The sequence below is a fragment of the Hyaena hyaena genome, unplaced genomic scaffold (assembly GCF_003009895.1).
Source record: "Hyaena hyaena isolate Hyena2069 unplaced genomic scaffold, ASM300989v1 scaffold_330, whole genome shotgun sequence".
Taxonomy (NCBI): domain Eukaryota; kingdom Metazoa; phylum Chordata; class Mammalia; order Carnivora; family Hyaenidae; genus Hyaena; species Hyaena hyaena.
The window spans coordinates 1,584,262-1,597,756 of NW_024080961.1; the positions used below are offsets into that span (position 1 = coordinate 1,584,262).

Sequence of the window (13,495 nt, forward strand, 5' to 3'; positions counted from 1 at the left end):
AAACAAAAACAAACACAAAAACAAAAACAAAAAAACCCCCACACAGATCCAAAAGTGAAAAGAAAGGGAGGTAGGGTTATTCATGATTGGCATAACATAAACATCCTTCCTTAAAAGCTTCTAGTAATGTGTCCTCGCCAATGGGGAATGTATTTCCAGGAATGTGCTCATTTTAACAAAAATTCCCCTGTAAATCAGATGCCTCAGAGTCGGGGGCAAAGACTTTTACCTACAATTAACAAGGTCTCTTTCAAATTAGTGTTTCTTTAAACAGTAACATTGATCCTCAGGATTTTCTTTAGATACAGTAACAGATGTAAGGTAGCTGAAAACAAAGTGTGAATAATGCAGTAGAAAATGATTTCACGCACTTATCAATACTTAACCTCTGAAATAAAAGCCATATAATCTGTAACCACTAAAATAGGTGTTTTAAAGTATATGAAGAAGTGAGTATTCCATGAAACTCTGTGCATTCATAGTCTGGAGAAACTGAGAACAAAATTAACTACTTCTATCCTTAACCAAAATAGAAGTTGCTTAAAAATATGCTCTGAAATAAAATCAAAGAAACTAATCCTGGTCACAAGACTAGATCATGAAACAATTTCATCAGAGGTCCAAAGTTCAACTTCCTTTACTACTGTGAAACTACAAAGTTCAAATTCAAGTGAAAACTTCTCTCTTTGGCGGGGGGGGGGGGGGGGATGATAAAAAGACAGGGCTGTAATTAAGAAACAGGTGACCAGCTGGCCAAGAATAGATGAAACTAAAGGCTGTCTTCGAAACAGAGATGTACTCACTGCTAAATACTATGCAAATACTAGATACGAATAAGATTCCAATAAGAAATTCCCTAATTCTTTCAAGCAACGCCTAGGATTAGGAAGCATATTTTAAAGAATTTATTATAATCTTTAATGGAATTTGCAAGTAAGAAAAAAAAAGTAAGCCCCAAATCAAAGCTAAAGATGGTCTCTGCTAGAAAGAACAGTCTTTAAATCATCTGGGTGTTGGTGCTGATTTTGGCTGGGCTCCCTTAGCAGGTACCAGACAAAACAAACGAACAAACTAGGAAGGATCCATACACATCCTTTTGCCATGGACTTTGTCAGAAGACAACGAATGTGAGATCATTCCCCACTAATATTACATCTCACAGAAATGGTTAAGTTCATTATTGTACTATGTTAGTTTCTAAATGATATGTTTCAGGAATATAGTTCTATAAGACAAACGACAGTATTAAGTACACTTTACAATTCCTTACTAAGTTGGAAAATCCATTTCTCACAGAGTTTAAATAAAATTAAAAAAAAAAACGTGCAGAGCAAGTTCCTTTTTAAATTTCCTTCCTATCTTCATACTTTTCAAATTTAATCCTAAAAGAAAATTTTTGTCTCCTTTGGAGATGATACTTATTGTTTTTAACCACACCCGAAGTTCTAGGAATAACCTCTTCTGCTTCCTTAGTTTCTAATATTTGAAGTCTTGTAATTAACCTGCAGAAATTTTGCTATTTTATAACAAATGTTTAAGCAAAGCCATTCCAGAAAACCATCCAATCTAATGCTTAACATGAGCCCATTAAAAAACTAAGGATACTATCCTTGGAGAAATTAACATTTTTAAATTACAACTTGCTTAGAAACAAGAATAACAACTCAGATGACACATAGAGGTACCCTTTTGAAATTACTGAAGAAGAGCTTATCTTTAAAAAAATAAGTGTAGTATTCCGAATTTTTATTATTAATGATCAGAAAATATGCTAAACCCATTAATATAAGTTATTCCCCTTTTTTCTGGCTAAACATTTGAAGTAGGACAGTGCCTGAGGTTGTCAAGAGGACAAAATTTTAGTACCATAAAAATGTCAACTACTTTCTGGAGCATATGATGTTCGTTCAACACAGCTAATCTATGTTACTGAATCCACTCTAAACCCGGAATTATTTTCTCAAATAAACACTGAGAAAATATACAGCATGCAGACCAAACTAATACTCCCAGTCTATAAAAGAATCACAGTAATTTGAGGATACATCAACTTCCTCCTATTAAATCTTAAAAACTGTTTTTGAAAATAACAGTTATACTCTCATTTGTGCCCCCAACTAATCAAAACAACACACAAGGCAATGATGCAGATGTTCTCATTATTCCCTGACTCATGGGATTTGAACTAAATGACATCTAGATTAGTAAGTGCTGTATTATATAGTATTTTGCATATTACAGACAGTGCCTGACTCCCTAAATTACAGCCATCACAGCCCCCCAAAACCTTTCCTCCCTCTTTCCCATATGGTTCTCAAAGTTTGAATTAAGAATTTCTGAATTTGTAAAACTATACAGAAAAAGATTTTTAAAGTCTGCCAAAGTTTTTCAAATTAACAATAAAGAAAACCTTACATAAACCATAAGCTTTAAATGAATACGATGAAATAGAGCACACGAATAAAATCTTAATTTAAGATTACAGGGACATGTGAGGGGGTGTGTGTGTTCATATGTACACCCACAATACTCACATATGTATACTGCACCACAAACCATCAGTTCCCATTAAGCCCAACGACTATGAAAGAGAGATTTCCAAAGTGAGCTGCTGAGAGAGAAAAAACAATGGGAGGGAGAGAACATGCTAAATTTTTCTCCCGAATTTTCCAGCATTTTGCAGTGAAGAGAACAACTGATTGCTCTAGCCCAAGTCACAATTAAGCAGCCCATTATATTTTGATGCACTATATATTCAGTGGAGCACACTCAGCAAAACTTGTTTGATTTCTAATAATGTCGTGATCATAATTCTCTCTCCCGAAAGCATCTCAGACAACAGAACCACATTCTAAGCAATGCTGGAACGACCAACAATGCCGTGAATAACAAATACAGCAGGACTATTGCATACTATCAGATTTCACCGTACGCAGTCTGATCAATGCTTTGAAACATAAACGTTAACGTGCTTGGCAGTAGCTCTTACTAGCATGAAAGACGCCACGTTAACAGGGGCCCATTTTACACCCCCCACCCCCACTTCAACAAAATTGGTGTAAAATCAAAGATTTGGAAAAGCGTAGACTGAGATGAGGCACCTAGGTCTTCTCTAGAAACCCAGACTATTCAACAGCTCCCCGCAAGAACGCACTAGTCGGCCACACACCCTACAGCCTCGATACCCAGACACCTGAAACCACCTGGCCTGAGTGAGTTAGGCTGTCAGCTCCAAGGTGCTGCTAGTGCAGAAGAAACACCGAAGCAGCCAAGCCCTCCGAGGTACACTAGGCGGTAACCTTGGCACCAAGGGCCTCAGTAGTAGAAAACCTCTTTCTCTGTTAGAATATGCGTAAGACTGTTGCAAAGAATATGCTACAATCACGAGGACCTGCTTCACAAAGGAGAGCTGGAAAGGCTGGTTTCTCTCTAGCCAAAAACTCTCGGTAGGAGACGGGGCTACAGATCTAAGAAACCCAAACTGCTTCTGGTTGCAATTCTATGACCGCTTGCAGAGGAGCCTGGCCAAGCCAGAGCTCAGTTTTCCCGTCGGCAAAATGGGAATCACCATGGCCGCCCCTCCCCCTCGCCAGCTAGTCCGGCACCACCTAGAAGGTTTAAGATTCTCCAGAGCGATAAGCGGTGGTTGGTGGCCGCGCCCCCAAGACGCCCACCCCGACTGCCCCCCCGAAAACCCCCGCCGCAAGAAAGACAGAGCCGGCTTACCCGGCTTCACAGTCTTGAGACGGATGGGCTCTCGGAAGTGGCGGATGACAGCCAGGGTGTCCCGGTTGGTGAGCCCGCTGACAGGCGTCCCGTTCACCTCCAGCAGCACATCCCCTGGGCTGGGCGCCTTGCCCGAGACGACGCAGCAGGTGCCCCCGCCGGGCTCTTCCCGGAGCCGCCCCAGGTAGGGGAACTCGCCGCGCTCCGCGCCGCCCCGGATCTCAGCGCCCAAGTCGCCCGGGGGCCCGGCCCAGGACACCGCGCACTCCTGCACCTTGCTGAGCCAGTGCTTCTTCTTCTTCAGCGTCTTCGACATCCCGACCCCCGCTGCACCATGGGGGAGACCCCGCGCGGGCGGCGGGGGCGCCGCTCCGGCCCCCTCTCAGCCTGGGGGCCCGGCGGCCCGTGCAGCCCGGCGAGGGGGCCTCGCCGCTCCGGCGCCCCCCCCCCCCACTCCCGACTGCAGCCCGCGGGGGCCCGGCTGCTCGCAGCCCCGAGACGCCCCTCGGACGCCCCTCCCGGCTGCGCTCCCCGGCGCTGCCGGGCTGCGCTCGGGCCACCCGGGCGAGGCTGAAGAAAGGAGAGGGGAACTGTCCCCGGGCGGCTCCAGAGGGGTTTCGGGCGGGGTCACGGCCGCCGGCTGGCCCCCGGGCTCCGCGGCGGAGCGGCGGGAAAGGCAGAAGCAGGGGGGCGGGGAGGTGAAGGGGGAAGAGCCGGAACGGGAAAAATCCGTCGGGGGCGCGCAGAAGCGCGCGTAGACCCGTCGCAGGATCGATTGCGGCCGCTGCGGAGCCGAAGAGCGGAGACCAACGCCTGCCCCAGCTGCCAGGAAACTGCCGCTTTCAAACCCGCCGCAACCTCCTCCGCCTCCCTCTTCCCTTCCCCCCGCCCTCGCCCAGCCCTCATGCACAGCCCCGCCCCCTTCTGCCGCGCGGCGCCCGGCGCGCTGCCGTCACAGGCCGGGCGCTTGGGAACGCGCCCCGGCACTCGACTCCCTCACCGGGGATTGGCCCCCAGCGGGCAGGGGGCGGACCCTTGGCGAGAGCGAGGACCACCGATTGGTGGGTGGGAGTGGAGGAGGCGGGCACTAGGATGAGTGAAGTTTAAAGAGGGTGGAAAAAAGAAGTTTGAAGAGTGAGGGAGGCCGAAGGGAGGGGCAGGGGAATGGAACCGGCTACCCTTCGCAGGGCCGAGAGAGGCCTCTTCCGTGCGGCGGCCGGTGCCAAGCGAAAACTCGGTTGGGAAGAGCGGAAAGCACTCCGAGGTGGAGGCGTGGCTGGAGAGAGGGGCGGACTTGGGGGTGGAGCCCGGGAGCGCTTCCAAGAGAGGGTGTACTTTGCAGGAGAGACGGGAGAGCAGAGTCCGCTGCCCAAGGTGGCGGGGTCTTCAGGGTGGTCTATCACAACCGATCACTTGCATTCAGCGGATGTTTCTTGTTCGTTCATTCTCATTCACTCATTCAACATGTTAGTGGACACCCATGATGGAAGGTAAGAGTCCTGGACACATTTGCCTGCTGTGTGACATCGGGCAAATTAGACCACCTCTCTTAGCAGCTGCATCTTGGGCTGAAAAGTGGAGATTATTATACCACTCCAAATTATCGTGAAGATTACAGGAGGTGCATATGAAACATCTGCATGGTGCCTCACAGCTACTGTTTGTAGCTGGTGATGTTGAGGAGGACTTTACGTCAGAAACTGTGCTAGGTACTGGGGTTCAAGGATGAAGAAAACGGGCCCTGCTCTCAAGGGGGTCATGGGCTAATAGGAGAGGTTGCTCGAGAGGAGGTAGAGTGATGTAGAAGTAGAAGGGGAGATTAAAACAGACTTGCACTGGAGTACTGGCACGCTATTTACTAACTTGCTGTCTGACCGTGGCCAGGTCTCCGCTCCAAGCTTATTCATCAGTAAAGAAGGTGGAGGGAGAACTAACATTAACTAAATAACATCTTAAGTCCTCTCCAGCACTAATTTTACAAGATTTTGAGCTTTTTCTCTTCCCTCACTTTGGCTTACACTCTCCCCAGTAGTTTTTCCTTTTAAAAATCCTAACCATCCTCAGCCCAAATATCTCTTCCAGGTAGCCCACTCTGATTTCTTGGCCTCAAAGTAGAAAGTTTTCTGAGCTAGGATACTTTTCCTTTTTCAGTATGACTTCTCACTATGTAGTCTCCTGTCTCCCTTTAGTGGCTGAGGAAAGCCCTTATTTACACTCTGAATAACTCCACAATCTCATCATGTATCAGATAGACTAGACGAAGTTTCAACAACTGCAGTGATTTTGTTCACACCATTGTATCAGTCAGAGCCTAGCCGGAAACAAATGGTACTTGACAAGGATGTGGGCTGGGTGTGGGAAACCACAAGGGAAGGTGGAACCCTGGGGGCTAGAAGCTGCTAGGTCTGCAGAACAAGGGGAAAGGAACCAAAATTCAGCACAAGAAGGGCACCCAGACAGGAGCCTGTGACCTTCAGTCAAGGGATGCGGTCAGCCTAGGTGATAACCCAAGGAGGAAGCTGGGGGATTTATAGCTCACTCACCACCTTCTTCCAGTCTCCTGCTGGTACATCCCCGTGGCCAAATCCAACCAGAAGCCTGAGGGCAAAGAAAGGCCTTTGATGCTGTTCATCCCAGAGGAAACCGTGCATCTAGAAAGAAGAGAGGGAAATATCCAGCAGACATGTGGATTGCTCAAATTTATCTAGATCTGAGACAAAGCTGGAGTATTTTTTTCTGAATGATTACCTACACTAACAGATTCCTGGATGAAATCTTGATAATCCCCATATCATCTACTTTCACCTCACCTCCAAGAAAACATCTTTTCCTGCCCAGACTGTATCCATTAGGCTACTATTGGCCAGAAACAAAGTATCTAACAGCTTAAAGCAGGAGGTCATTTATTATATCTTTAACACACGGTTCAGAGGTTAAATGGTCTCCGCATTCTTTGAGCAGCACAATCGTGTTGTGAAGGACTTCTTGTGCCTGCTCTCTACCATCGTATGCTTGTCGGCTTCTATCTCCAGGCTTGTCATCTCTTGATTCCAATGTGGCTGCCACAGCTCCAGACAGCACATCCTCAGAGGTGATTGTATGAGTAAGAAGGGAAGGAAAAGCAGAGCTGTTCCCATTTTTATGAAGGAGACTTCCCAGAAGGCCCACCCATCCCAACCCTCTTATTGGGCAGAAAATGGTCACATGGCTACTGTAGATCCATGGCAAAAAGCAAATGGGATTGCCACAGTTCATTGAGGAGTCACCCCAAACAAATAGGGGTTGTTTGAGACAAGAAAGAATAGGTATCAAGTAGGCACCCAACAGTGGCTGCCACATCCCTCAGTAATAAATTATGTTCACTCTTGGGCAGAAAACTGCAGTGTTTAGGAGCTTGACGTCCGGAGTCAGACCACAAATCCTAGTTCTTCTACTTCCTAGCTCCGTGATCTCAAGTAAACTATTTAACTACTTAACCTTACCTAAACTCCCTTTCCTCATCCATGAAAGGAGTATAATAACAGTGCTCACCTGAGTGGTTCTGAGACCTGAATGGAGCTATTTCAGTCAAGGAAACACTTAACATATGGTCTAGCATAAAAGCAAACATTCAACAAATTACTTTGTGGTAAATAGTTACATTTTTCACAAGGCTAAAAGCATTGTTCATCACCTCTGGAATTCTCTGCGTATGAAGATCACACATCTTAGTAAGCCTAGCCTCTGCCTTCTAAATATTCTAGAAATAAACTGCCTGCTCCAATGAACTCATTCTGGTAGGATCCTAGTCTGGAAATTACTGCACAATTAAGAGTCACATTACAAGTGTCTATCTATGAAATGGCACCTAACTAAATAATCAAAGTATATCTATGTTTATTACTGTTTCCAAAAATCTAACAGTTGGCCTAATAGTTATGATTTCCACTGGGGAATATTAATAAGCCAAGTAACATGGAAACTGGTTTAACAAAAATAAATGATACAGTTGACTTTGATGATCTCCAAAGGTTTCTTTGAGCTACTTCTAACCATCCGGAAGATAAACAGATATGTTTCAAGATGCCTACCACATGAGTTAGGTCCCAAGATGGCACCCAAGTATCACAATGCCGAAAGAATGAAAGGAAAGAGTTTCTCCTTTCCCCATTTCCTTACTTTTGGAGACCAAGGAAGCCTCTCCCCAAAGGCTCCCAGGAAGGCTTTCCCTTCAGCTCACTGGGTGACGTTGTCCAAATGCCCTTTCCTAAACCAAACGTGCAAAGAATAATGAAACAACCCTTAACCAGTTTCACCCTCTGGTGCTCAAAAGGACAGGCAGCATCTTATAAACTGCATGGCTGCACATTATGTGAACAAAATTTAGTGGTGGAGGCAGCATCTTTCAGCAAATATGAAGAGGGGAAGATTGGCTTTTAGGTAAACAATCCATAATGTCCTCCACAAATAGACTATACTGATTTGCTTCAAAGGTAGATTTTTTTTCTGACAAGGTGGGGAATTTGGTTTGTTGGAGAACATCGTGCAGAGTGTTACTAATGAGAAGTAAATAGACCCTTCTGCTTAGAAAATTTCGGGATGACAGGTGTAAATTCCCAATTTTTTTCTCAAATGACCCATGCTTGCTTTCTCCTTTGTACAGTCCAAGGTGCCTCGTACGGTGGTGTGGTTCATGTGCCTTTAGCTCCAGGGCCATCTCCCATAGGCGTCCACGTGGACAGTGCCCATGGACTTGTGCCTGGCTTTGTGCCAAAGCAAGGCAAGTGTAGGGAAAGGTGTTCACTTTCACTTATTTTTGCACGTTCACTAGTTTCTTTCATGAAAACTTGAATCTCTAATAATCCTAAGTCAAATCATTATTTAAATGAAGACATTCTCAAGTATCATGGTGGCAGAGGGTGAAGGAGAAGTGGAGTACACAGATAAAACAAATATTTGCTTTCTATGCAGAATGGAAGAACATTCATCCTTTCTTTCTTCCCACAGATAATAAAATTATCTTGAATATTAAAAATTCTCATCCACAAAATCTTTCACTGGCTTAGAAAATGTCCATATTTACTGTATTATGGAAATGATACATGTGATGTAGTCTAGCATTAATAGCCTAACCGAATTCAGTATTAATGTTCTATTGTATCTTTACATTTTATTAGCATTTTTATTTGCCTAGGTCTATGGGCTAATTTGTATGCTAATGTTAAAATATGCTCAATTACAAAAGCAGTAACATGGAAGATTTTATTTTAGTTAAACAAACTAATTTATTGTCTGAAATATGTATTAGTACATTTCATGCATTAATGTGCATTTTTGCCCATGGGTGCACTTACCTGCAAATGACCCAATGAATCCAGTTCAAACTCCCAGAACAATAGGAACATTCAAAGCCAAGGGCAGTGCCAACATGCTTTGAAAGAGGGGTTAGTTAAGCAGTCAGATGTCAAGTTCGTCTAACAAAGGAGGACAAAGAGAACATTGAACAGAAAATACCAAAATACCTATCTTTCAGCTTTCAGCTTAAATACAGTCTCCTACTCAGGGCCAGCCTTGATTTCCTGTAGATGGACGTCAGCTCTTGCTTCTCCAGACCTAATAGCATGTTATCTGTTTTCTCTCCCAGTAGACCCCAAGATCCTTGAGAGCAGGGTCTCTTTGAGTCATTTGTGTATCCCTCATTGGTCTGGGTATTCTGTCCTTAGTATAGTTAGCATACATTCATTCAAAAAGGAAAAAAACAAAAAACAAAACCGAGTACCCCTTATAAACAGGCATTGTTTTAGGTGTTGGTTTACAGCAAGGAAGAAACGTAAAGGTCCCTCGTTTTGTGGGGAAGGTGACAGTGTAGTGTAGGGAGGAAGAGGCTTTCCTCTACCCTGTTAGGGTTCCTGGCTGGGTCTGGTAATCCATCTAACAAAGACACATTAACAAGAGAAAAGCATACACATCTAATACAAGTTTTATGTGACACAGGAGACTTCATAAGGAAATAAAGATCATAAGAAATGATTAAACCTGAGTGGTTTTGCGGCTAGGAATGAAGAGTTGAAAATCAGGGGAAAGATGGGATAGGGCAGAGAACAGGAGCAGAGAGTAGTAAACCCAGGAAACTTGGCAAAGCTGGTTTGTTCAGATGCTTCTCGATACCCCTCCGTCTTGGATATACGGATGCTCCCTTTTTCCTCCAGGTCTGGAGACAGCACCTCTCCTAGGAGGGTCTTGTAACCCCCTTCAGAGAAGAAGGACAGGGAGAAGGTCGGAGAGAACTGCCTACTTTTTCTATTTTCTGCAACTGCTTCAGTTTAAAATATTCAGTATGCCAAGCTGCCATATTTTAGGCTATCACATCCTGAACCTCGTCAACAGTAAACCCAAAGTAAATGAGCAAGATAATTTCCAGTAGTGATAGTACGGTCATTAAAATAGGAGATGAATCAGAATGAAATAATGGGTATTTAGGAGAAGACACAGGCTACGTCAGATAGAAGTTGTGGAGAAAGTCTGCTTGAGAAGGCAACAGTTAGCCAAGACTTGACTGACAAGGAAGAGGGAGCCCAGTGACAACTAGAGACCTGAACATTCCAGACCAACAATGACACCTCAGGCGATAGGAAGTTTTCAGGAGACGAATGGCAGAATCTGATTTAAATTTTCTTTTTTAAAAAATTTTTAATGTTTGTTTCTGAGAGAGAGAGACAGCCTGAGTAGGGGAGGGTCAGAGAGAGAGAGGGAGACACAGAATCTGAAACAAGCTCCAGGCTCTGAGCTGGCTGTCACAGAGTCCGAGGCAGGGCTCGAACCCACAAACCATGAGATCATGACCTGAGCCGAAGTCGGATACCGACTGAGCCACCCAGGCGCCCCTGATTTACATTTTAGATGGATGGTTCTGACTGCTCCATCAAGGAGGTGGGGGGGAACGGTAGAATTTGGGAAGCCAGATAGAACCCTGATACAGGAGCCCACAGAGAAAGCCCAATGGCATGGACCAGGGTAGAAACAATGAAGATGAAAATTTATCGAATGCGCTGTGGAAATCAGAAGTTATAGTTTTAATTAACTAGGCTGATCGTAGTTAAAGCAATATGTTATGATTGTATTTAACCAGAAGCTTTGTGGAATGTAATCGCTTTGTTGAAATGTCCCTTCACAGTAAGAGGGAGGAACTTACAAAATAAAAAGTGGGGAAAATAAGTTTCAATGTATGCAAGTTCTTTCTTTTGTCGTATTTATTGACTAGCACGCCCAAAGAGATGGAATGCTAATTTCAAGGTTTTTCTTTCAACCCTTAAGAAAGTAACATCCACTCAAAGTATATGCTGACCTTAAAGTTTGTGAAACAATGTACTGTTCTAACAACACACTGTGTAGATTAAAAGAAGTAGAATTTGTTTCTTGACTTATCAAGAAACTCACAAACTTTGTTTTAAAAGACTTTTGCTGAGGTGCCTGGGTGGCTCAGTTGGTTAAGCATCTGACTTCGGCTCAGGTCGTGATCTTGAGGTTCGTGGGCTTGAGTCCCACGTCGGGCTCTGTGCTGACAGCTAGCTCATAGTCTGGAGCTTGCTTGGGATTCTATGTCTCCCTCTCTCTCTGCCCCTCCCCCGCTCATGCTCTGTCTCAAAAATAAACTATAAAAAAAGTTTTTAATAAAATAAAATAAAAAACTTTTACTACCATATAGAAGCTTTAGTTTCATTGACCAGTTAGAAAACTTCAAGTCCCTGAGTCTTCTCATTGCCGACTGGAAGCAAATAAACAGTCCTTTCACAGATTCCAATATAAAGCATGATGTGCCTTTCTTCAACAGAAGGAAAATTCTCCTTTACTTGGCTAAACTTAGGCGAAGTGTTTCCAAATGCACACTCCCAAATTTCACAGTAAAGATGATTGGAAACACACCACATCAGCTTAAAATAAACATACCTGGGTACTGTGGACTTTCCGGATCCTCAACAAGAGTATCTAAATAAAGTCTGTATTTTCCATTCAAAAATGGGGAGTGACCTTGTTGGATTTGGAATGCAGGAGAGAAGGAGCTGGATTTTATTCCAGAAGCAGGGCAATGTTCTCGATAAAATGGGTTCTGAAGAGGTGCTTCTGTGCTTTAGAATCTAAAGTTAATCTTAGCACATTTAAGTATGTAACACCTACCAAAAGTTTTCATCACAAGAAAAGAAATTGTAACTGGGTGTGGTGCTGGATGTTAACTATATTTACTTATGGTGGTGATCATTTTGCAATACGTATAAATACCAGATCATATATGCCTGCAACTAATGTTATATGACAATTATATCTCAAGGAAATAAATATAAATGAATCTTGTCCATTCACGGTTTGATAGGCATAAATAGGACAACGAGAGTAACTGGTAACATCAATAGCAAACCTTCAGAACCATGAATACAAATCATTACATGGTAAATTTTCAAGGCAATCTTTTCAAGTTTGGCGTGTTTGAGAACATGGAGATTAAAAATTACAAGTTGCAAACTACTATGGATTGAATCATATCCCCCATCACCAAATTTGTATGTTGATACCCTAACCCCCAGAGTGACTGTATATGGATATAGGACCTATAAGGAGGGAATCAAGGTTAAGGAAGGTCATGAGTGTGGGGCCCACCCTGGTTCAATAGGATTGATGGCCTCTTGAGAAGAGAGATCTCCCCTCTGCTTCCCCACCCAAGAAGGAGGCAGCCTGCAAGCCAGAAGAGAGGAGAGAACCCTCACCAGAACCTGACCATGCTGGCACCCTGATCTCAGACTTCCAGCCCCTAGAACAATGAGAAAATTAACATTTGTTTAAACTCCTCATCTGTGGTATTTCATTATGGCAGCAGAGCTGGCTAAGACACATGCAGTCACAGGGATCCTTTAAAAAAAAAAATCAATAAATAAATGAGATCCTGTCACTCCTTGCTCAGTACCATTTGTATCCCCATTTTACTCAGAGTAAAAGGCATTGTTCCTATAATGACCAGTTGGCCCACCATCATCTAGTTACCCCTATGAACTCTTTTCCTAGGGCCCCCTACCTGCCCACTTGACTCCACTCCAACTCCACTGGCCTTCTTGCCATTCTGTCAGCATGCCAGGCATGCTCTCGCCTCAGCTCTCCTCCAGCCTAGAATGCTCTCTTCCCCCAGATATCTGTGTGGCTCATGCTCTCACCTCCATTTGACATCAGCTCAAATGTCACTTCTCAATGCACTCTTCCTTACCTTTTTATCTAAAAATCCAACATTCCCTCAACTCCTAGACCTCCTTACTTCACTTGATCTTTGCTTTCCTTGGTCTACAATATTTATCATTTGCTTATGGACATAACAATTGTCCTATTATTTTTTGTCTGTCTCTACCTTTGAATGTAAGTAAATCCCAGGGGGACAGAAATCTTTTCTTTGTTCACTAATTTACACCTGCTGCCTAGAATAGCACCTAGCTCATAGTAGGATCTCTGTACATACTCGTCTGTTCAAGTGCTTTCCCTTCAGAGTTCTTTCAGATATATTAACTATACTAATTCAGTCTTCATAATTTTAAAATAACATTTCAATTTTTGTCATAATTCTATGATGCAACCATCATCTTATGCCCAATACACTAGTGAGTCAGAAAGGTTACTCTCGTCTCCCACACATTCTGCCACAGCAGGTGGGAGTCAAAACTTGAACACAGATATTTTTATTCTATATCTAGCCTCCTTTCTTTTGCCATGGTGGCTAAGGTATTTTCATGGTGAAACAAAAGGTCAAAATATT

General features: G+C 43.7%; 1 protein-coding gene across 2 annotated transcripts in view; it reads right to left on the minus strand.

Moving 5' to 3' along the window:
* Positions 1 to 4,549, minus strand: part of MAGI3 (membrane associated guanylate kinase, WW and PDZ domain containing 3) — a 241,320-nt gene extending 236,771 nt beyond the window's left edge. For both annotated transcript variants that reach the window (XM_039249087.1, XM_039249088.1), the window contains exon 1: positions 3,727 to 4,549. In XM_039249087.1, the coding sequence (XP_039105018.1) occupies positions 3,727 to 4,042 (316 nt within the window). In that variant the 5' untranslated portion in view covers positions 4,043 to 4,549. The remainder of the gene's footprint in view (positions 1 to 3,726) is intronic.
* Positions 4,550 to 13,495: the final 8,946 nt, after the last annotated feature.